This window comes from Hetaerina americana, unplaced genomic scaffold, assembly GCF_022747635.1.
Source record: "Hetaerina americana unplaced genomic scaffold, ioHetAmer1.1.p SCAF_33, whole genome shotgun sequence".
Taxonomy (NCBI): Eukaryota; Metazoa; Arthropoda; class Insecta; order Odonata; family Calopterygidae; genus Hetaerina; species Hetaerina americana.
The window spans coordinates 2,431,992-2,455,353 of NW_027286908.1; the positions used below are offsets into that span (position 1 = coordinate 2,431,992).

At 35.9% G+C, this 23,362-nt stretch overlaps 2 protein-coding genes across 6 annotated transcripts; one reads left to right on the forward strand and one right to left on the reverse strand.

The window, feature by feature from the left end:
- The first annotated feature begins 336 nt into the window (after nt 1-336).
- On the forward strand, nt 337-22,872 carry LOC139691326 (protein shifted-like). 3 transcript variants are annotated; one of them, XR_011701588.1, is made up of 9 exons: nt 337-1,011; nt 1,093-1,190; nt 1,268-1,412; nt 1,490-1,632; nt 1,843-2,053; nt 11,927-12,022; nt 13,057-13,359; nt 21,279-21,374; nt 22,689-22,872. XR_011701588.1 is itself a non-coding variant. In XM_071589089.1 (8 exons), exons 1-8 carry the CDS (start codon nt 873-875, stop codon nt 22,757-22,759), a joined length of 1,197 nt encoding a protein of 398 aa, XP_071445190.1. In that variant the 5' UTR covers nt 337-872; the 3' UTR covers nt 22,760-22,872. The 3 variants fall into 3 exon arrangements, 2 of the variants coding, with proteins under 2 accessions (XP_071445190.1, XP_071445189.1); XM_071589089.1 differs by lacking the exon at nt 21,279-21,374 and having other exon boundaries at nt 1,490-1,633; nt 1,853-2,053; XM_071589088.1 differs by lacking the exon at nt 21,279-21,374.
- On the reverse strand, nt 2,680-23,286 carry Coq7 (ubiquinone biosynthesis protein COQ7, mitochondrial). 3 transcript variants are annotated; one of them, XM_071589092.1, is made up of 5 exons: nt 23,055-23,286; nt 21,018-21,134; nt 9,145-9,373; nt 4,729-4,878; nt 2,680-3,264 (listed from the first exon to the last, which is right to left on the reverse strand). In XM_071589092.1, the coding sequence occupies exons 2-5, from the start codon at nt 21,030-21,032 to the stop codon at nt 2,987-2,989; spliced, it is 672 nt and encodes a 223-aa protein (XP_071445193.1). In that variant the 5' UTR covers nt 21,033-21,134; nt 23,055-23,286; the 3' UTR covers nt 2,680-2,986. The 3 variants fall into 3 exon arrangements, with proteins under 3 accessions (XP_071445193.1, XP_071445194.1, XP_071445191.1); XM_071589093.1 differs by lacking the exon at nt 23,055-23,286 and adding an exon at nt 22,938-22,954; XM_071589090.1 differs by lacking the exon at nt 21,018-21,134.
- Nucleotides 23,287-23,362: the final 76 nt, after the last annotated feature.

The following is a 23,362-nucleotide window of genomic DNA, read 5'->3' on the forward strand; positions in this document are numbered from 1 at the left end:
TGTTTTCAGCGTAAATATAATAAATAAAAATCTTTGTAATTACGTTTATTCATTACATAGCCCAATTTTATTATTGAAGGAACCCACAAATTGAAGATTCAAGCATCTATTTGCCGCATGCAGTGGCTAGATCGGCCGATACAACTGGTATCGACGGCATTACGTCAATTGGCTTTTCTCTGTCAGTTTGTAAGACCGGTTGAGTTACTTGGTTTTTTATTCGGAAGCAACTTCTCCTTTTGTTATTCTGCGATGGCTACTTCTCATTGGTTTCTGGCCAGGACGGTCGACGATGTATTTCGAGGTCACACGAACCTGACCCCTCCCACCCACTATCCCCGACTCGGCCACCTCTTCATGAGATTTCGGGTAGGCTTGTTACCAGCTCGTCTCGATAGTTGGAATTGAGTGGGTAAAATATTATCGAATTTATAATATTCCATAACAATGGAAGATGACACTTTTGAATGAAGAATAAAAGAACATTCTTCAGTGATCTTATAAAGCCAAAGCTGCGTTGCCAGGACAACCGCTCAGCGAATTAAATTCCACCACAACAACATGGTTCCAATGCGCATTGCACTTTCAAAGTAATGACGTTTCTTGGTAATGATAACTGTCAATCAACTCTGCGTACGTCCTACATACTTCTTGGAAAGATTTTTGGAAATCCGATCTGGCTCCATAGTATTTTCCTCAATGTGTCGCCAAGTGTACAGATAGTTCGGACTATAGCAAAACGGGACACATTCTAGGCCTTTTTTTCTTTTTCATGCTGCCAGCGTGATTTATGTTGCCGTTTAGATATACCGATTTCAATCAGGTCCACCGTAAGCGGTCTCCTTCTCTCTGGCTCATCCAAAGAATTCATCATGTGGCAGACATGGGTGCTGTCATTTCTTCTGCTCGCGGAGGTCACTCGGACCTCTAGTCGTGGGAGTGTCAACAGTGGAGTCAGCGGAGATGATTTATCATTGTGGATTGATCAACAACAAGTGAAAATGTTTAGTGGTAGGGTTTGCTAAATAATGTCCATATAATGTATTTTCTTGAAATTTAAACGGATCCATCTAATTAATCTTGTTTTTAAAGGTTTTGCTATGAAAATATATGCTATTGTGGATGGACACGTCCTGCCGTATATACTCGACCCTAATTTTGAAAAATATTTGCCAATTATACCATCCGAAGTAAGTGTTTTTTATTTGATACCTTTTGTGCAATTTTGTATCAGTTTATAAAGTATTGAAATTATGTTCACTTCAAGGTGAGCTACGTAAATTTTACGTGGAAATCGGGCGGGAAAAAGTATTTTTACAATTTTGATCGACTGCAGTCATTTGATGAGAGTATTTTGGAAGCACCTGTGATCTCGGTGACAACTGTTGGTCGTGTGCCTCGCCGCCCGAAAGGTGAATACATGTTCCATTAGCTTCGTTATAAGGTATTTAATTTTTCTGTTAGTATTAAATTTTTGTTTACCGTTAAGTTTTCAGTGTGTTTCTCCCATGTTCGGGCAATAGTTCTGGGATAGCTTCTTTCGGTATAGGTCTGTTAATCGAAAGCAGGAAAGGCAAACCATTGCCAGGAACACCTCTTCGTCTCCGACTGAGGAAAGAATGTGCGCAGCGAGGTAATTTCATTCCGTATTATTGACTTTATTGTGTGAATTACATGTTGGACATCGTCTTTATTATGATTTATATTTCAACTGCAATAAATGTTAATATTTATTCATGACTTAAACTCTGATATTAGTTGATGTGTTTTGCTGTAGTATTTTGGCTTGTCACCGTTGTCGAAACCAACAGAGGCAAACCTCATAATTTTATTTTCACTACGGGTCAAACAGGGCCAGACCCTGAATGTGATCGGAAATGTGCCAATGGAGGGTGGTGCAATCAAGAACGCATTTGCCAGTGTCCAGAGGGTTACATGGGGCAACACTGCCGCACAGCATTATGTTATCCTCAGTGCATGAATGGAGGTTCATGCACTTCTCCTGGAACTTGTAGCTGTTTGCCTGGTTTCCAAGGGCGTCATTGTGAAGGTGGTGAGTAGTGAAGTATCATTCGTTGGCTGTAAGGCTTCAAAGAACTGTCAATTTAGATAGTTCCACTAAACTGAATTTGTAATGTATTGTCATTCTTTGACTTGTGGATGTTGCTGGTACTAATTGTAAATACATGGTCATATACAGCCTTCCTGGTTCTATGAGGTAATTTCTAAGAGAACTGAGTGAATCATTTCAACCATTTAGGGTGGGTTATTACCTCCTTTAATGCATGGTGGCCTGTGTGTCTGGCACACAGATTTTCTTCCAATTCATTGGGTGGAGTAAGTCTGCAGAAGCTCTTTCCTTATATGCATTTTATCTTCAAATCAAATGTATTGTTCATTTGAATTCCCTTTAGATGAGATGTATACTGTATGTTTGGAGTCTCATACCATTTTCATAGGCATTTGTGACAGGACTTTATCTGATCACAATGAAAATAGGAGTTGAATAACGAATAGAGTAAAATTAATTTGAGTTTGAATCATTTGCAGCAATGATAAATGAAGGATGAGAAGTCCACTTATTCTAAATACATTTAAAGTGCCATTCAGAATAATAAGTCATGGAAATAAATGGGGATTGAAAATAGAATTTCACCACCAGTAAATAAAACACTGCGGTACAAAACCTAGGTATTTATTGAATGTGCAGTTGCTCAAAATAAAAACTGAATAGAATTAGCTACATAATTTTCAAAAGAATACAGTGTGGCTATGGGAGGCACACGAAATCAACTTAAGTTTAATACACTTCATGACATTTTTCCCATAACAGATATATTGAAGTTTATGCTGGAGCATTGTTTCTTAGCATGAGTTAAAAAACAACATGCCTAGGTTAAGGCTATACCGAGGACTTTTAATACTTATGGCCAAATATTGATTATCTTCTGATTCGTCTGGTCAAATACAAATAGGCAACACTCTATCATACAACTTTTGATATGGATATTGCCAGTTTACACCCTACTTTAATGACGTCGGATATAAACCCATACAGAGGGGCTTGTTCTGCCCCTTCATCCAGACCGGTGTCATGATGTTCCTGCTCTTCATCCCTAAATTTTTTTATCGTTTCCATTAGGGAGGTGTCAGGGTTGGGTTCAGCAGCTAGTGTCCTCAGTTGATCATTATAATGCTCCACGATGACAGATTCAACAGCTACTGTGCATGCCATAGCTGCCTTTGGTCCTAATAATGCAGTCCCTGAAATTTCAATGGGGTTGTGAAAAGAAAGGAGTTTTCCTGGCTATGCCATACCGCATGAATGTACGAGGAGTTTACCCATAAGATTTCATTAGATTAATTTACAATTCTATCACAAATATATTAAAACAGTTTTTAACAATGAATGTTGGTTTAAAAATATAAACACAATTTTGCATTGACAATGGCACATATGTCAAAGTGTGATTTAGTTGACATTAACTTAAATATTTTGTTAAAAAGTCTGTATATGATGGACATTTGCCATGGTAGGGTTATTGTGATTTCTATGGTTCATTGGTCATGGCTTGAAAATGTTACCTCCATAAATAAAAATGGGATGATGAATGTAGGTCATGTATTGAAAAGAAAATAGTTTTAACTAGGATAATGCCTTGTTAACAAGAATATTGTATTAGTTTTGCTATAATCATGTATTTAGTGTGCCTTTCAATAGAATATATAAAAACACCATAAACACAGTAATCAACCCGAAGGTCGGTTTAGTAGGTGATGGTAGAGATCACCCAGTACTAAGCTCTATACAGCGTGTGAAAATTCACACATCAGGGTAGGGGAGCCAGTTCCTTTCCCTGTGCCGGTTATGGTTTCCCAGGAAGACCTGGTACCCGAAAAATCACTTTAGCTTGGGTGGAGCTGCAGGTGCCCAGAGTGCCTTGCCCGGGAATCAAACCCGGGATGCTCTGGTCAGCAGTCCAAGGCTCTACCCACTGGACTACCGCAACCCACAATAGAATATATATGTATGTACAAATCACTTAAAGAAAAACGAAGAGGACCCTTAAAGTCTCGTATTTTGAAATTATTGCTTTTAAAAATTATTGCTAAAATATATATATTACAGTGGCCACTTTGATGGGAAAAAGTCTGAAATTTTCAATTTATTCAGGAAATAGGGCATTATTCACTGAAAAAGCCAGGTATGTGAAGTTCTCTTTAAGGGCCTTATGAGTTGTGGAGAAGAGAGGCGATTTCTGAGAGAAATAATAAGGAGGTGGGAATAGATGGGAACGGATAGACATCATTTTGGATGGGGTGAAGGTAGGAAGGAAGTACATATGTGGAACTTGAAGAAAAGTTTATTTTAGTGTCATATGTCAGGTTGGTTTTTGTTGTAAGAAGCAAAGAAATGTATCATTGTACTGATGTAGTCTGTGCCCCCATCTTGAAACCTACCATATTCAGTAGAATACCCATAACGGTAATGTAAAAAAAAAGTACATCAAAGAAGATTATAAGAGGTTTAGAAGAATTAGAATTCTAACTGAATAAATGTGAGGGCATGGGTGTGCCAATTCATGAATAGCAAGAAGTTCCTAGTTTTCTCATGCATTAAAAATAGTAACTTTAGGAAATTTATGTTAATTTCACTATTCTATAGTTTAATTTAAAAATTAACTAACACAAAATAGACATCATTTAGTGTTAAATGTCCTTCATTACCTGCTCCTAAAACAAAACCGGCTACATTCCAAATAGGTATCATAGCTGTTGGCCTTACTCGCCTTTCTTGAATGATCTTCTCAAAAGTTGCCCTGTGCACTTTCTCTTGGTCCCACATGTGTTGTATCAGGGGGCCGTAATTTGACTTCCCTGTTCGGTAGAAAGACATACGGTGAAATATAAAATTACAACTGCTCTTATGAATTTAGGTTGCTGATATTCTGTAAGCAAATACCACCAATATGCCTTTGCTCTATCACTGCTATGGGAACTAAAATAATTGTAATTCATATCTGTTATTACATTCAGTACTTCAAAATTGAAGCAATAGAAAGTGACTTACTACAGAATAAAAATACCAAGCACATATGTAGACATTTTTAATGAGTAAATATTCTCATATATATGAAAGTTGAAATATTCATGCAAAAAAGTTGGCTGGCATGGAGCACAATTGAAGAGATGAAATAGATTAGGTACTCTAGATCAATACAAATAAAATAAGGAGAGCATTCAGGGTCTTTGACCAACTCAAGCTCTTATTGGCTGGCCACAATGTAGCATGGCATTATCTCTCAACCAAATAGTGCTCATTCTTTGGGCTTGCTTCGACTAAAAGCAAATTTAAGCTTATTCTTGTGTGCTTAACATATAAAGCTAAATAAAGGTTACTGTCATGAACTAACGCCTCTTTGCAAAAGATTATTTACCTAACATATTCCAAGTTTAAGGTCCTTCTTACTTTGTCCACCTTCTTTTAAAACACTTCCTAAAGGGGTCAACATTCCACCTGGTCAGGTTTGTCCCCCAACTATAACTACCCTTTTTAGCCTTTCTAGTTTTTGTAAATCTCATTACTTTTGTTTTTATGATTCTTATCCCATTCCTATCACACTGATTCTATGAGCTGATCAGGATGGTCTTCTTCCCCATTCCCCAAACATCCTACCCCTGCTGAATTACTCACCCATCCCTAATGGCGCAAAGGACTTCAGCCATTGGTTGCCTTCCCTTAAAACTACTATTACTACTACCCGATTCTATGGTGTGCCACCTAGTAGTGATTGCAACTCTTTGGCTGACTTGCTGAATAGCCTTTAATCTTCCAAAAATAAGTGATTTGACAAGTTCCCCTCCTAATGTTACTTGTGCCCTCAGCCCTTCCCATACCTATTTCAATATATTCTCTGCATGTATATCAGAAAGATGAGGACATTCCTGCCTTACTCCACTGCCTTGTGTTTCCCATCCTGGCTCTCTAATTGCTATCTACATTTGTTCATCCAATTTATTCAGTTTAATGCCTTCTCTAAATCTACAATGCATGCTAATACATCCTGGTAATACATCTTGTGTCCATTCCTACCAATGATCTTATTATTGCTAAAACATCATGTACACCCCTTCCCTTTCTAAACACCAACTGTTCATTTCCCAAGTGCTCATTTGCTCTCTTCCCCAACCTTTTGTTGATGAATCTGTGTACTATCCTTGGCCATATGTGAAATTAAACGAAGTCGTACAATCATCACATACTGCTGCTTTCCCTCTTTTTTGGGATGATATCAGTTTTGATCTAGCGTAGCCCTCCAGCAAAATTCCTTCCATAATTTTAAATGCTACAAATGACCTGATAAAAAACTCTTCCTTCCACGTTTTCATCTCCAGAGTTTCAAAGTCTCCAGTGGCAGCAGGAATGTTATGTATTCCCTCAGCCTTTACCAATTTCATTTCCTTTAAATGCTTTTTCAGGCTTGCAGTAAACTCTTCCTGGTCCTAATCTATCATTATATCCACCATATCAATCTATCATTATATCCACCATTTGTCATTTCTATATCTAAAATCACTGGCCTATTATTTTCACCAGATCCTCTATGTGTTCTTTCCATCTATGTCTGAACTTCTTTTTAGCTAAATATTTTACAAATTGCTTCTCTACTAGTGTAAATGGAATTTCCCACATCCTGACAGTTCCTCCACTTTCCTATATTCTGTGCACCCACTTCGCTCCATACTCTACCACTGCTCTTTCCACCATATTACCTTTGCCCTATCAGTTCCTCATCTCTTTATACTCTGTTCCCCCTATTCTGAGTTAATGTCCTTCCATTTCCTTCTTTCATCCATTTTCCTAGTCATATCTTTTGTGTAATTCATGGCTTCCCTTTATCCCTAACCCTTTATCTAATTACCTTTTCAATTGCTACAGCCACAGCTTTCTTCATCCCTTATTTGAGATGTTCCCATTTATCTTCTACTTCACCCAGCATCCCTTGTCCTTGCTCATTAGTTTAACAACTATGTCCTGTTACTCCTTCCTTATAGCTGTTGTCTGCATTTCATTTTCTTTTGCTCCATTTCTTATTCTCTCAAATTCAAGATTGCCCTTCATGAGAACTAAATTGTGGTCTAAATTTGCATCTGCTCCCAATAATAATGTAACTGATATACATCCTAACATTCTCCATTAGTATTTACCATTTCTTTGGTGTTAAAACTGAGAATTAACGGTTATATCTCCAAAAAACTCTAATAGTTTTCTCCCATTGATCATTCCTTTCTTCTAAGCCATGCTTTCCCACCCTACCCATGTATCTCATTCTGCCAATCATGGCATTTTGATCCCCCATCACTAGACAGTGCTCTTTTTCTGGTGCTGTAGCAAACATTTAGCCTAATTGATCATGTACATGTACATTATCTACTTTGCCCTGCCCACGACTGCTCATCAGCAATTGTAGTTGAATTACGACTAGTTTTATTGGGTCTGCTTATATTTCTACCAATAATATTCTGTCATACATCTGTTCCAAATCGAGTACTCTTCTCTCCTGTTTCCTATTCCATACTTGGCTCCCCTACGTTGACTCTATCCCACTGCAATATATTATTTTGTAACTATCACTCCATTATCTTTTTGTTTGACCTAACATTTGCCTAGCATGTCTATGAAGCTGTATAATTGTATTTCCTGTCTCCACCTCTAGCTTAATGTTTTCTAACTTCCTTTTCCTCTCTATTGCCCTTACTTCCCATATCCTATGCTGACATTCCTGTTCCGCGTCTTATTTTCCACTGCCATCTAGTGGTTTCCATTGTAATTAGAGGGTTTCATGTAATGACAACTGTGGTTTTGCCTTCTCTTTCTTTCATCTGGCACTTTTACCTTTCTAGCACTTAGGATCAATTGTCATTGTTCCTCCCAGCACAGCTCAATCAGTCAGGAACTCACAATCCCTTCCACCATTCAAGGTCCACGTCCATGTGCAGGGCGATGCCCATAAAGAAATTATTAGAAGTGGCCAGAGAATCCTTAAGAACTGGTTTCCAGGTTGACCTTCATGAGCTAGAAATAAATCATTGGTTCCTCATTGTCTCGAAACTCAATTTTATCTATCTCCTTTGGTTTGAGCCCAGCAATGTATAGGATTTTGTCTGACTCTAGGACAAGTTTTATATTTCTACATAAATAAATGACAAACGCAATGTTTTTCCTGTACAATCTGTTTATATTTACAAGGATAAATTTCTATGCATACTGGAAAATTGCCTTCATCCAATCAATTTGATGGAAAAAATGTTATTTATTGGTTCAGGATGTATCACTTCAAGAATGGACTATTTAAACTGACCATCACTATCATAAATCTTTATCATTAAGCTTTTCCATGTAGTCTTCCACCCTCCTCCAATTCGATCAATAATTTTCCTATTTTACCTCACATGGTAGGCATAGTTTTTCCTTCACTATATCCTGACAATTCTCCTACCTTTTCATGTGACGATTATACTTTTAAATTTCTCTATATCCTTAGTCTAATCTTTTCTGGACATTTCCTTGGCCCCATTAGTTTCTTGACTAAGTTCATTATTTTGCTGTCTGTACATTCTTCTCCTCATCTCTATGTTGAAAATTTTCCATTCCCTTTTTCCATTGACTATCTGAGTCAACCATCTCGGTGATCTACAGCTTCTTAATTCACTTTAGTGTTTACTATTCCTATTGTATCCCTTCTAACACATTTTTAAGATTCACCCACCTATCTCCAACTGTTTTCATTCTCCTGGCCTCTTTAAGATACTCACTGAGTTTTTCTTAGCACTCTTGTTTTACTTCCGAGAAAGTTTTCAACATTCCAAGCTGGCGGTTCACTGTCCGTACAATCTTTTTGAATTTAAATTGCATATCATGACAACAAAATTATGATCCAACTCAAATACTAATAACTATAATAAAATTCCATTTGGTTGCCTTAGTTTTTTTGTGTAAATAATTTGTTTTTAAGAAAGATTACTCTATCAGGACTTCTTTGGATACTGGAGTTCACCAAAAACTGACTTTAAAATCTGTGACACTTTCAGAGGAAAGTACATTTTAACCTTTGACACTAAATTCAAATTCATTTAACTTACCAAGGACTGCCATTTGACCTGCATAAATTCGATCAGCACCTAGTTCGCCAGCATGATCAACCCTGATCATCTGCTCAACTTCCTTGGAAACTCTGTCATGACCTCTTTTTGGTTTGGCATCTTCTTTGTTTTGCAAAAGCTTCACCACACTAGATGATAGTGACCTTTTGGGTCCATCACCAAACACTCTTTGACAGTGTGTTACCTTGGATACCAGCATGGCATTAGGCTGGAAAAGTATTCAAGTGATATGTCAGTACAGCAACTCTTAAATTTGGAGAAATGAATGGTCATCAATTTAATGCACTTTTCCTAATTTAACCAACAATAACTTTAGAGGATAAACACTCTTAACTGCCAGCAATGTAAATATGCGCCAATGTTTTCTGTGTTCATTCATTTGTAGCAACAATGAAATGATCTATATATTGAGACTTGAGCTGCTATGTGGAAATAACTTGAAGTGGAGTATGCCATCTATGAGACACGACGTTTGATCACATGACCTCTTGTTGCTTTTCATTAGTATTATTAGGAGACCAGTGGTCTGTGTTGGATTCCATTCAACCCTTTGCCCTGTTACCTTAGCATGTGACCCAAACTAAATTAAGAGGGTCATCCGGAAAGTAGTACCCGTTCGTGCCGCATGAAGTGCTGACGACGCGAGTAGCCGCTGGACGAGGTCAGATAGCTTCAGTGGCTTGTCTGCCTTCTCTGAGCCAAGTTGCGTGACGCTAGCATTGCCTGTGTTGTTTCTGTGATTGTTTACAATGTTTAAAAAAATTGAGACGCCGCCAGTTGTGAAGTGAGGGCAGTGATTAAATTCCTCAATGCAAGAAACGTTCGCCCATGTGATATTCATCGCCAATTAAAGGAGGTGTATGGAGACAATGTAATGGACGAGTCGTCTGTTCGGCGGTGGTGTCGCAACTTCAACATGGGGAGGGGGAACACACACGACGATGAGCGTTCGGGGAGACCGTCTGTCATTACAGACCAACTGGTGAGCTCAGTTGACGAATTCGTGAGGAACGATCACAATTGATGACATCTGTGAGCATTTTCCCAATGTTTCTCGAACAATTGTTCATGAAATTGTTAAACACCATCTGCATTATGCAAAAATTTGTGCAAGATGGGTCCCTCGCGTATCTCAATGAGCTGGCGGCGAAGGACTATGCAGCAGGAATACAGAAACTTGTCACACGTTATGACAAATGCCTTAATTTGCTTGGAGATTATGTTGAGAAGTAGTTTAAAGTATCCTCTTTCAAATAAAATTTTTTATGTTTGTTAATATTTACTTTTGTGTCTTTATTTCACGAACGGTTACTACTTTCCGGATGACCCTCGTATCTCAAATGACCTCACTTGTCTGTCACCTCCATAAATAACTCCTAATAGTGAGAAAATGAAAATTGAGTTCATTTTGGATGCAGGACACCAAATAAAGTGACTGATAATGGAATTAACCTTATATCTGTTGAAAATCGTACATATGCATCTAACATATACCTCATAGTCCATTAAATAGCCTCTCTGTCAGTATTATTACCTTAGATAGATAATAGTCTTTATTTTGGAGCGGGATTGAGACTATGGAGTTTCTTATACCACCCAACCTCTAGATGGGAATCGTAAAGGAAAATCTGACCCCAGTGATTCCCATGATAGAATCGCTCAATTAAAAATACTCCCATGGATAGGATATGCACATCTATTAATAAGAAATACTAATTTTAACCAAATGAGCTGGAAACAGATGCTTTTTTATAGGAAGGTTTAGAGAGTTATCCAAGAAATATGAGTATTTTAAAGTACCCAGTCCCATGTCAAGCATCTCACATACCCTCCGCAACAATCAGCAAAAAAGATAGACAACTCTTCGGGGACTACTGAGTGTATTACAGTAGGCTCTGTGCTGCTTCTACATCTGTCTGTAATACAGGAGGAGTTCTAGTTGTAAACTTTGAAAAAAGTCAGTAATCTCTCCAACTAGAATCCCTCTGGAATTTTTTTCTCTTTTGTAAAGAACCTATGAAAACGGATCCAAAAAGTTGGTTAAGTTGCATTTGAAGCCAATTGTGAAAAAATAAAATATTAATAATTGTGATAGGCAGAGCTGAAGAAAAATATTGTAATAACTTTCAGCAAGCAGGGCCAAAAACCTCCCAAGAAAAAGTGTAAAACTTGTAAATGCTTCGATTTAATTTTCAAAATCTATTCAGTATATTTATTGTAGTCTTAAAAGTATTCCAACATATTAGTATCTCTAGAAAATAACATTGATGCCAAATTATTCATCAAATATTATAATAAATTTTATGTATTCAGTTTTCATTTTGCGGTGTGCAATGGAATCTAGTTTAAACATGCAATGTTTGCTGAGTACACAATTTTTGTGCTTGCTGATGGCAAAGTTAGCAGAATAGATTCGCCCAATAACTAGTACTCAAGTAAGATGCCCAGAATATGTTTAATTTTTAATTTCGTCTTTGACTGTCTGATTATCATGTATACGCAGTGCACTGACTTCTTACTCTTCCAAAATAAGTGCTGCTTTTTAGTTCATTCAGATTTGCTGCATCCAAGTTCAAATCTTTATGAAACATTCACTCTCTGAAGGATTATTGCTTTTGAGTGCCATTATAGGATTTAATGATATATTTGAGACGATAATGGAATAAGTAAACATTTAAATCTAAAAATTAACCTTCACGAGAAATGCACTTGCCCAATGCTTCCCATTATGTTTCTATATAATTCCATTATGCAATTTCAGGGATTTGTGCTGAAAAATGTCTCAATGGTGGTAAATGCATACAAAAAGATACCTGTGATTGTCCTAAAGGTTATTATGGGCTTCGCTGTGAATTCTGTGAGTAAAAATGAATTAGTCTTACCATTTTAACCATTTTAACATAGCATTAATATTTTGAATTAGGATTGTGAAGTTGTGTGCAAATAAATAAATCATGTTTTATAATATCTTATAAATATTTTTGGTAATTGTTAAAGGAATTTATATTCATGTTAATAATTTTTGTTAGCTTTTATCTTAAAATTTAGCTTCAAATTCATCGAAAATTAAATTTATGCTTGAATGTGTACATACTTTGAAGGGCATATATATGCCTTTGGTTTATGTAGTAGCATTCAGAAATGTTTTTGTTTTGGTACCAATGCTGGGGGTTTTTAGCTAATCATTTATCAATTTTGACCGTGCAATTTCATTATCTTTCAGTAATGATTAAATAAAGATTACTTGGCCCGCCATTAATTACACTAATTTCAAACATCATGAAAATGTTGCAATTTGGTCCATGAAAATGAAACATTGCAAAATATTGCACTGACTTCCATGAGGAATCAATACCGAAAGTCTCATTTTGAAATGGATTATTTGTCAATATGCTGAATAATAGCAGGGAACAATTGTTAGTTTCCCTTCAATGCTGCAGTGTAGTTGTCGTCACATGTGTATGTGCTGAATTTGCATAAAGAGCTACAAGAAATCATATTAGCCTCTAATAAGTATTTTTAAAATTTTTCCTATTCTACCTACATAAATGCATTCAATATGATGAGGCTTGTCTGTACATAATATGATCTAAAACACTCAATGGTTATTGCATCACTTAGCATTAGTACATATGCTGTTTTATGGATATTCTCCTTTAAACAGGCAAATCGGAGAGAAGCTGGGATAAATACGATGTTATGAGTGTTCAAGTAACACTGTTTGAAGCAAAAGTATGATCTTTTAACTGAGTGATACACTACAATGGGTGTATCAAAAGAACAAAGTGAAATACTGATGCATGGCTGTACAAATGCACTATAACTTTGAGGTGAAGTTACAAAATCATATGGTATTTAATGAGATTTTATACACGTATTTTCCCTCTGCAGCCAAATGCATCATCCCATGCTTAAACGGAGGACGATGCAGGGGTGCCAATAAATGTCGCTGCCCAACTGCATTCGGAGGCGACCACTGTGAGATCATGCGTAACCTCCGCGTGAATGGGCCGAGTGGCCTCCCGACAAGACGCCACCATTCAGTGATGCCGTCTTCATCAGCTGAGGTGCCAAAGTCAGAGGGAGGGAAGGGGAGATGCCCACGGCACTGTGGTGTGCATGGTACCTGCCAGCCTGAGTTGGGGATCTGCTCGTGTGAACCAGGATGGTTTGGGAAGATGTGCCGTCGTAGGGGTGCGTTCCACAATTTCCCCAATTTTTTTCCCCCATGACATAATCTTCTCTCAACTTGAATGGCTAACCACATGCTTTTCTTCTGGCTGATGCTGTACAGTTGAGGGGATTAAAATATTGGAAGCTTTAATCCCTGCTACATTTGAAACCTCCTTGCTTTCTAACTCATCAAGCAATGATGTAATGTTTTGGAGAATGTGTACATGATGCAGGTACGATTGCATTTGCTAGAATCTGAGCTTCACGACTTCAAGCTAAGTAAGAGTATCCCTTGGGAGTTGTCATCAGGAATAAGGTTACATTGGAGAGATGATGTTTCAAATGCCTGCCGTCGGTTGCTCGATTCCATGTGGAAGGCTAATATTGTATGTTAAAACTGGGTTTGCATCATGGGTCTATTTTTCTGATTATCATTTTCATGACAAAACTTTTATTTCAAAAAGATAATTGTCAAATCATTTTAAAGCTATATGCTTTTAATGTTTTCTAATACTCAGGCCTTCATTTATATAATATGGAATATGGAAATGAAGACAAAATTGGTATATTTGATACACATGGGTTCTGCATTCTGTTGAAGATAATGACCTGCATATCTGTATGGATTTTTAACAGAAGAATTCAATCCAATCAGTCTGCATATGTGATGCAACCTTCCCAATGAATTATCTTCTTCCATTATTATTTCCTCTTTGAATGGGTAATTGCAAGAAGGCGGCATTGGAAAAAAGTTTCAATGTGGACCGAATATAATTTGAGCCAACTTCATGTGGCAATGTTCCCAGTTGTTCCAATAAATGCTAAGATGGACTTAAGGAATTCATTCGACCTTGTGCAAAGTGTACTACAGGTTGTTGAATAAATGCCAACCATTTTGTCTGAAAGTAATTGTGCTTACAATACACAATGAAACTTTCTCTGCATTGGCAGCAGATTACCTTTTCAGGTGAAACACCCATAAAGACTCTTTGTTGATACATATTCATCATGACTTGAATCAAGTTCACAATTTCAAAAAATATTCTTGTCCATTTGTCTAAATCTTTGTATAAAAAGTATTTTTTTTATTCAAATACATATCCTGCCCTAATCCTTTGAAACCACTCCAGTTTTTCTCTCACTACGAGGTCTGATTACATTGGTTTTGAGGAATGAAATGTTTGTTTCTTTAACCATAGGTAGAATGTATCCACCACTTTTGTTTCAATGGAAATTTCTACTCAAATGTTAAATCATAAGTAATCAATCTGAATCTTGAATTTCTTCAATCGTGGAGGTACAATTTTCCAAAATTCCTAAGATATGAAGATACTACCTGGCCAGTTCATCATAAGGAAACAGGGCTGTCTTAACCATGTAGTCTCATTAATCCACTGCTAGCTCATCATACTAACTACCTTATTGTTCTGAATTCTCTGGATTATGAGAACTCTCATTTTGAAAACTCAAAAATTTAACATTTTCTTTGGATTGCTTTTTGCCTATTTTTGAACAAATTTTCAAATTTTTCAAGCATCACTTTGCAAAAACCTTAGTTATACTCAGGGTTAATTATTATTAATTAACCCAGGTTATTATGGCTACAACATTACATATAAGATTGAACCTTGATAATGAGTTACCAAGTTGCTCTTAATTAATTCAAAAGACTCATTTGACATATTATTAACATCTGGTGAACACTATAGAATTGGGGAAGGCCAGGTTACATGAAGTTGCCAATGAGTACTGGTAGGGACGAGAGATTCTTTGGCTTGTTTATAATGTTTGATGTGTCTGTACTTATTTGCTACCAGTGGAATTTCAAGAACTGCAACCCAGTTCAGAAAATGAATTCAGTTGTCATATCTAATGCCTACAGTGTATTGTTACCTACACAAGGAGATGTAATGTTTGTAGAATTTTGGAAATGGCCCAGGAAACTTAAAGTTTCCTCTACAAAAATGTTGTGGTTAGTCCATTTTAAGGCAATTTCCATGACACACACTTTAGTTTATCTTTAATGGAAAACATTGTAGGTGTTGGGTACAGTCCAAGGTATGATTGTTTGGAAACACCACTGGGAAGAAAAGAGAAATGAAATTGTACAATGCTGAAACTCAAATGTATAAAACCAACCAATCATGTGCTTTAATCTTTGTGAGTGGGATGCTTTACCTTTATGCTCTAATCAACAGTCATGTCCATCACCCAAATGTTTTTTTTTCTCCTGGAAAAGTTTTATGATTTTAGAAATGTTATTGCCAAATTTGTATTGTATGTTGCACTAACAGTTTCATTTTTTCATTCGTTGAAATGTAAATATGAAATGTGGGAATAAATGCATGCTGCCAAGCAATATATTATATATTAATCTTTGATACACACCTAACACATATCCCTCTTTTAATAATGCTTAAAACTAGCTAATGTGCTGTAATTTTACTCCAAAAATCCTTAAATGCTTCGGTTTTCATTTAACAAGTTTGATTTGGGTAATGAATGAATTTGGGTAGAAATGTATTGTGTCAACATGCTAGTAATATAAAATGGTAAATGTCTGTAGAATTTGTTTTTATCTACTAACAAGTGGAGATAAAACCCACAACTATTTTTTTTCTTTGAAAGCTTCTAGGGCATACAGAGTAGCTACATATGAAGACAATAGCCTAAATAAAAGTGATAAATTATGGTAAAGGTCAATTTGTACTTCATGGTGAGTCCATGACCTTTAAATTTCAGTGTTGGTTGGACCAAGTGTTTATAAAAACAGGCGAAATGAGAAAGCACTAGCAGGATAAATTTAACGATAACTTCTATGCTAAACAAAAAACTTATCCCCGCTGTAAAAGTGGGGTTTTCCTAGTAGGTAAGGCATCTATGCAGTAATTCCAGGCTGGAGAAACTTCTCTTTTTCATTTCTGCAGTAAAGAATTTTAGGGGTACTAGCAAAGCTGAACAGTTCTATTTCTGGAAATCATTCAAATAAATCATAATCTGAAGCCTATTAAGTAAGGTCAATAATCACTGTTTTGTGCATTAAAAGTTACTTGTTCCAGAAATATCATGCATTGTCCAAAATATTTTGTTAAACATTTCGATTTAGGGTTGTACATTTATTTAGAACTGATCAGGAACACTGACAAAGATGTTCCAGACAGTGACATTTACCGTTCCGGTTTTAAAAAACCTTTTATTTTTAATCAATTTTTATTGAAGCTTTTTTGAATCAATTATATAAAAAATATTTACCATTTCAAAATTGCTAATGTTGGCATCTGAACCATGACAAGCCCTACAATACACACATATTTCATTTTTAGAAATAGCGCCATTCAGTTAAAACACTACTTTGAATATATTTGAGCATGTAGTATCAACAAGAAACAAAAGAAAACTACCTAAAGTTTTGCCATGGTTGGGAGCTGGGTTCAACCAAAATAAAATTCTTTTAACTCGCCATTATAACTACACACATTAATTATTTGCTCACGGCTAACCTCAAGCATAATACCTACCCATGTTAGGCATTTAAAACAACGATAACTAAATGCAAATACTGGAAGTGTCAGAAATTGTGAACTGTCATTGTAGTACTCGATAAGTGATACAGTATCCTTCATACGTTAATGCGAATGCATTCTGATGGGATATTTGCGTGTAATCATAAGTTACTGATCATGGGCGCTCCCTTAGGGGAACATGGTTATCCTGGAAAATGAAACCAAAGTTCTAAAATAATAGTTATGCAATGTTTTGACAAAATGCTAAAACTAAACAAGGTTGGAGGAACAGTTAGTTGGGGTTCCTTTACATTGAATATGTATCATTATTATCAATAAAGAGTAACCTTGTATATCACTTGCAAAGACAAGAAAATCAAGTCTTGAGGACTAGATGGCCAAGAAACAAAATAAATTTGAATTATTATTTTGTAGTACACCACTTAAGGTAGTTTTTATGATGCAAACTTAATGCCCCTACATTCCTTAGCCATGTACAAAAGAAAAGCAGACTCCTCCCAAGAAAAATATTACTCTCTAATATGAAATCACATTTTCCTACACGACATCAGCCACTGCCTAATTCGTGCGATTGCAAAAGCACCTCAATGTAGGGCTAGGGCAGCGAGGAAGAGGGAAGCTACTCTGTGGCTAATGACTTTGTTAATGGAAATATTTTTGAAATAATTCTCAACTTCAACTATTCATTTACTGAATTATTGAATATTGTAATTTTCCACAGTATTTGTTGGGAACAATGTGTTATAATGCATCATCAGATACGAAATAAATCACCAATAATGTTGTTACATTGGCACTGAAACTAGTACATGATGAATTGGTGAAGCATTACAATTATTATTCCTTAAGAATTGTTAATTTTCACAAGTTAAAGCACTAAAATTACTTTAGTGTAGCACAGAGGGCAAATACTCTGTGAACATGTACTGCCGGGTGTACTTTAAACATGTTTATAATTTGAAGTATGTAATGTAAAAGGATAACATTAATACTTACATATTTTTCTTTCAACTTTGGTCTTTAATCAACCCCTAGGCCTGCATTTCAATCATACCATAATGTCTGCTATTACCAAGTCTGTCATGCCTACCATTATCTTTTACAGTTTACTTATAGAGGGAAACTTTAGAAGAGCATCAGTAACTTTGTTAATGGTGATATTTTTCTTTGAACATTATTCAATATTTGGCCAGTTAATGAGTTTGACAAACTCATCTTTCACTTTATTTTGTTAAGTAGTTTTTTCTTCATTAGGGCCACTTGAGTGTTCAATTAAGATTTTTCACCATTAGATATTTAGGTAAAAAGCAATAATTTATTTTCTGCGGCTATAAACCTGATGGTTGGTCCTGATTAAAAGTGAATAAACCATAAGCACAGCAATCAACCTAAAGATCAGTTTGGTTGGTATTGGTAGAGTTCACCCAGTACTACCCCCTATATGGTGGTTTACCAGGAAGTCCTGGTACCCGAAAAATCACACAGCTTTGGTAGAGCTGAGGGTGCCCAAAGAGTAAAGCCTGGGAATCAAACCCAGGCCCTCCAATCAGTCCAATGCTTTCCCTACTAGAATACCATGTCCATAGAGTACTTTAATCATTTATCTAAGTAAAGTAAGTCACTTCCTCTGCACCCTTATAATTCTGCAGACATTTTTAATTCATATCAATAACTAGGAGAAAACTTAGAAATATTTCGAGATTCTAATTCCTTCATTGGAAAAGACCGAGAAGGTTGAGCAAGACATTAAACCAGGGATCTGAAAGCAAGGGAAAGTTCTGAGAAATGTGGGAAAGTTTTAACTACAGCACCAATTAGAAGTGGTAATCAAGCTGTTTCAAAGCCAGACACAGGAGATACAAATGGAAAATGTATGGATCCAGCATATACTAAATAAATTCAAAAATAAGAACTGCATAAGTTTTACATGAAAGATAAATGAACTCCATGACAGAAAAATAAATGAACTCCTCCAGGCATAAAGATTGAAGTAGAATTATGCAAATCTGAAAAATATAACTGGAAATGTTGAACTCTAATGCAAAGTTAATATAGCTCATGCCTTCTATATCATGTAAAACTTTGCCTACACTTACCAAGAAAGTTAATTGACATTGGACTGCCCCAATTTTAAAAAGGATTTTGATAACATTCTTGCTAGGCAATGATAATAATGTACCCTTTTTTTTGTAACCTGGGTACTCCTGATGTTTTAAAGGTTTTTAACACTAACAGATATGAACTCAACATGTAATTTTTATGACTTAAAACTCATTCTACTTCATGGATTTATAAATGGCTTCTAAAAGCAACGATCATTGAGGACATATACATGAACAGTAGGAAATCGGAATGGACTACAATCACACAAGATTAAGATGTACTGTAGGTACAGATCATATGGAAACAGTGGTGAAAGTAAAGTAGCTAAAATGAAAACAGGGATGCGGTAGGATGCTCACTGCCACCCTTTATTTTAATGTATAGGACAAGAAGACAACCGAGAAGGCATAATAAAATGTTTAACTCATTGGAGTATTTTGGCTGACTAATCGTACAGACAAAAATTGGATCAAACCTATGTACTAGCCTGTACGAAGCAAGAGAAGAGAAGTTTGATGCACCTATGCAATATAAAACTTAAAATTCAAGTCTTGAAAGTAGTGCTATTTTAACAAAGCATTGCAAAATAAGTGACGATGCCCATAGTTGGTTCACATCATTCTGCTGGACAGCATATTATTCATATGACATGGCTCGACTGCATATAAAATACTAAATATACACGCACATTGTGTGAATAAAATCTCTAATTTCACCAATTGATGGTAGCTCCATTTTGCAATACTGTATCCAATTACATCAAGATGAATAAATGCAAATCATTTATAGTCATTAACAAAAACATCAAAACTAAGGAATTGCACCTTAACTTTTGTTAGTTATTAAAGTAGATCGATAAATTTAGCTTAATTAAATATACAACCATTTGAAAAAAAACTAGTTTGAGCTTATTTGATCGTATGAACCTGTGATGATATGGTATTATCACTAATAGTAACCACATCAGTACGCCAAATTCTCCACAACAGTTTCTATAATCCTCATACACCCATCAACCAATTTTATAACTCAAAGATTTCAGCAGACCCTGTGAATTTGTTTACTGACTAACGTTGATAATTATGTCAAGCTAGATATCTGTGTGGCTAATTATAAAATAGATATGCAATGGTTGAGCCCATATTTCAATTTCATAAATTAAATGATAAATAATGGGAAATGGCCATCTTTAGTAACTTTTTTAGACAAGTATTTTTTTCCAGGATCTTAAAAATGCACGTGGCCAATAGCAGCTAGAATGAAGTCCTCATCAGTTTCGTTCAGATTTTTCATCAAGTTAAATTGCCTTTTTCAACATTTGCATTGAATGGCCAAGGGAACTAATATTGTTTTGATTTGAATTTCTTCTTAATTGCTTCACAATTCAACAATTTCATTCCTAAAAATGGTGCCATGCATTTCATGCATATTCCCATTTTACTCTCTCTATTAAGTCAAGTGTTGCTGCTTGTCAATCATGATGATTCTATGATCTCCTATAGACTTGCTCGTGAATTATGATTCTCTTGCCATTTTGTCTTTGTACAAAAAATGCTTTCATTGAAAATCGTGTCTTTAGATTGGCAGAATCTTCCGAACAACAACGTCACCATAGGAGGGGTAACTGTAGAAATATTTTGAAAGAAGAATTTGCACAGAGGTAAACACAAATATTTTAACAGAGGGAATCCCAGAAAATGCAAATGAATTTAGTACAACCAATCCCCTTAAGCACCACCTGCCTTCAAGCGTTAAATAAAATTCTTTTTCTTCCAACACATTCACAAATATTGAATTACATTCACAACGAAAATCCTTAAAAGTATTGATCCCCAAATTTACAGGCCACGGGACCAACATCCAAACATGTACTGCAGACTTTAGGATTAACAGTTTGGGTAAAAGACAATTTACTGTTAAATAATGTCTCACTTCTAAAGATTTGGCTCTTAAAGGTCAAATTTCTCGTGGTAGAAATACAATAATAAATGAAAGGTCACTGATTATCTACTTAATTGAAAAGTTATGTAATCGATCCTTAGATCTGCTGACCTGAATTTTTTTCATGAACTATCAGTTCATTGGCCACACCGGGGAAATCCAGCCTTGAAGAGCTGGAGATTGGTAAGTCTTCAACACTTTGGAATGGGATCCTCGCGAAATGTATAACTTGGCCATGTTAATGAAAAAAATATGACAATATAAGGATGCGGCTTGAACTATTATTGCTTTCAATTCTAAATAGCCTTGCTTTGATAATGTATTATGCAAATAAAATGCTTATTGTATGTATAAATGGTACTTTACATAAAGGCAACTGATATGAATGGAGGTACAATGGTGTCACCCTTCTGAAGTAGAAGACAAAGCTCCAAACCATCGTGCTATAAGGGGCAATAAACATCTCATGTAAGTGTGAAAATGCCAATTTTTATGTCTAGTTACGCTCATCTTTATTGTTTGCCTGCACGTCTTAGTTCCATGCACATATTGGTGGTGGGGCTTGGAAGGGCATGTTTTTGAAAGTGCTAGTTGCTTGTATGAGCTAAATTGCCGCATGCATGCATTTTTTTGTGATGTTTATTTCACTGTCATTGTTTCAAAAACAATTTTCATATATTCTAGTACTTGGGAGACCAGGCTCGGAATGAAAACTCAAGGCAAAAATATTTCCATTACAAAGGGATACAGTGAAACGCTTCTGTGTGTGATGCATTTATTCACACAATGGTTGAATGATACAGAAGTATTGCCAGACAGGGAAAGGTTCAGTCATAGCAATATTTAAATCAATACGTTCGCTAGGTAATATGCACATCAGGTTAGATTTAACACTACATACATGGTGAAATGTTCCAAAGTGTGGCAAAATAGGAATATTCTTTTATGTAAATTCTGCGGAACGGTTTTATGGGTGAACCTTTCAGCAGGGTGTAATAATTGCAAAATTAATGGCATTATACCTCACGTGTAAGGAATCCCGGGAAATTGCAAATTTATATGGTGAGAGATAATTTCCCTCGCATGGCAAAAAATAATGTCAATTAATATTCGTCAAGGTTCGATAGTTTTATCGGTATTCCAAACCTTAAAGCGAGGGGGGGAGAATTACGAACGATAATAATTCTCTGGCAAAATTTTCCAATCAGTTGACGCTGCTGACGGTTTTCAACTCGAATTTTCTGCAACACCAATTCTGACCTTATCATACTTGGGGAAATTTAACCATGAACATTCAGCAGAGCACAAACAATGCTTATTTAAGACAGGAACTATAAAATTTACACAAATATGAGATTGAGTTGGTATGAAGCCTTTACAGCAAGAAACTTCAGGTTTTCACCCGATAAAAGCAATGCAATTTCAAACCTATTATATTTTCCGAACCGTTGTCATGTGAATTGCGTCACTTCCAAGCATGATAATCACCACTATAAAGACATGGTAAAGTTTAGCCTGAAATAAGCACTACCATGACTGTTTAAATAATTTTAACAATTTAATCACACATACGTAAATACAACTACTTTTGAATTGTTGGCAGAACGGAAACACAACTTTCTGCTATATGGAGTTACATTTGTGTGTATCTCAAAGAAGAAACTTCCAAGCCAGATACATTCAGTATTTTAATGTTCACGGTGCGATGTGAAATTTCTCATTGTCAAAAATACTTCCTGGAAGTATCCGTATGAATTAATTTCCCTATTCCTTACTTCACAGGAGTTGCAAGGAACCACAAACGTAAGAAGGGGCCAAACTTACGAAGTCATCTGAACGAAACAACGATGTAGAAGCTGAGAAAACCCGAATGTGATGATAATGATCCCAGTTCCTTTCCGAAGATGAACAAATAAATTATCTTACCCATTAAATATGATTTTTGAATAACATATATTGAAATATTTGCACTTGTACTCTTTTTAACCAACGTTACTAAATGATAACACACTCTTATACTTCGATTATTACCAGTGAAGTCACACACCATGAGTACAGTAAGAATTTTCTTGTTAATGCATCTATTAAATTTTCCATATCTTCAAATTCGAAGCTCCAGAAAACATTAAATTAAACGTGATAACTTACCAACAACTTCACAAAGTCGTTTACAGACGACCACATAAAATCTTAGAAAGTACTTTCTTGAATTGACTACTAGATGTCAGGGTTGTTCCCAGTTTGGCGTGGGGAGAAAAATATGTGGTGAAGAAGTATTGATTACCACCCACAATGGCGATGGAACGAGCTATGGAGGTAAGTTAAGCATCGGCAAAGAAGATTTAGGGGAACTTTTACTGGAGAAACGACTACTTCTTCAATGCGCTTCAGTAATTCTTTATCTGTCAACTCTATAATTATGTATCGTCTGCTAAAATCTTATGCGCAGCCGCGCA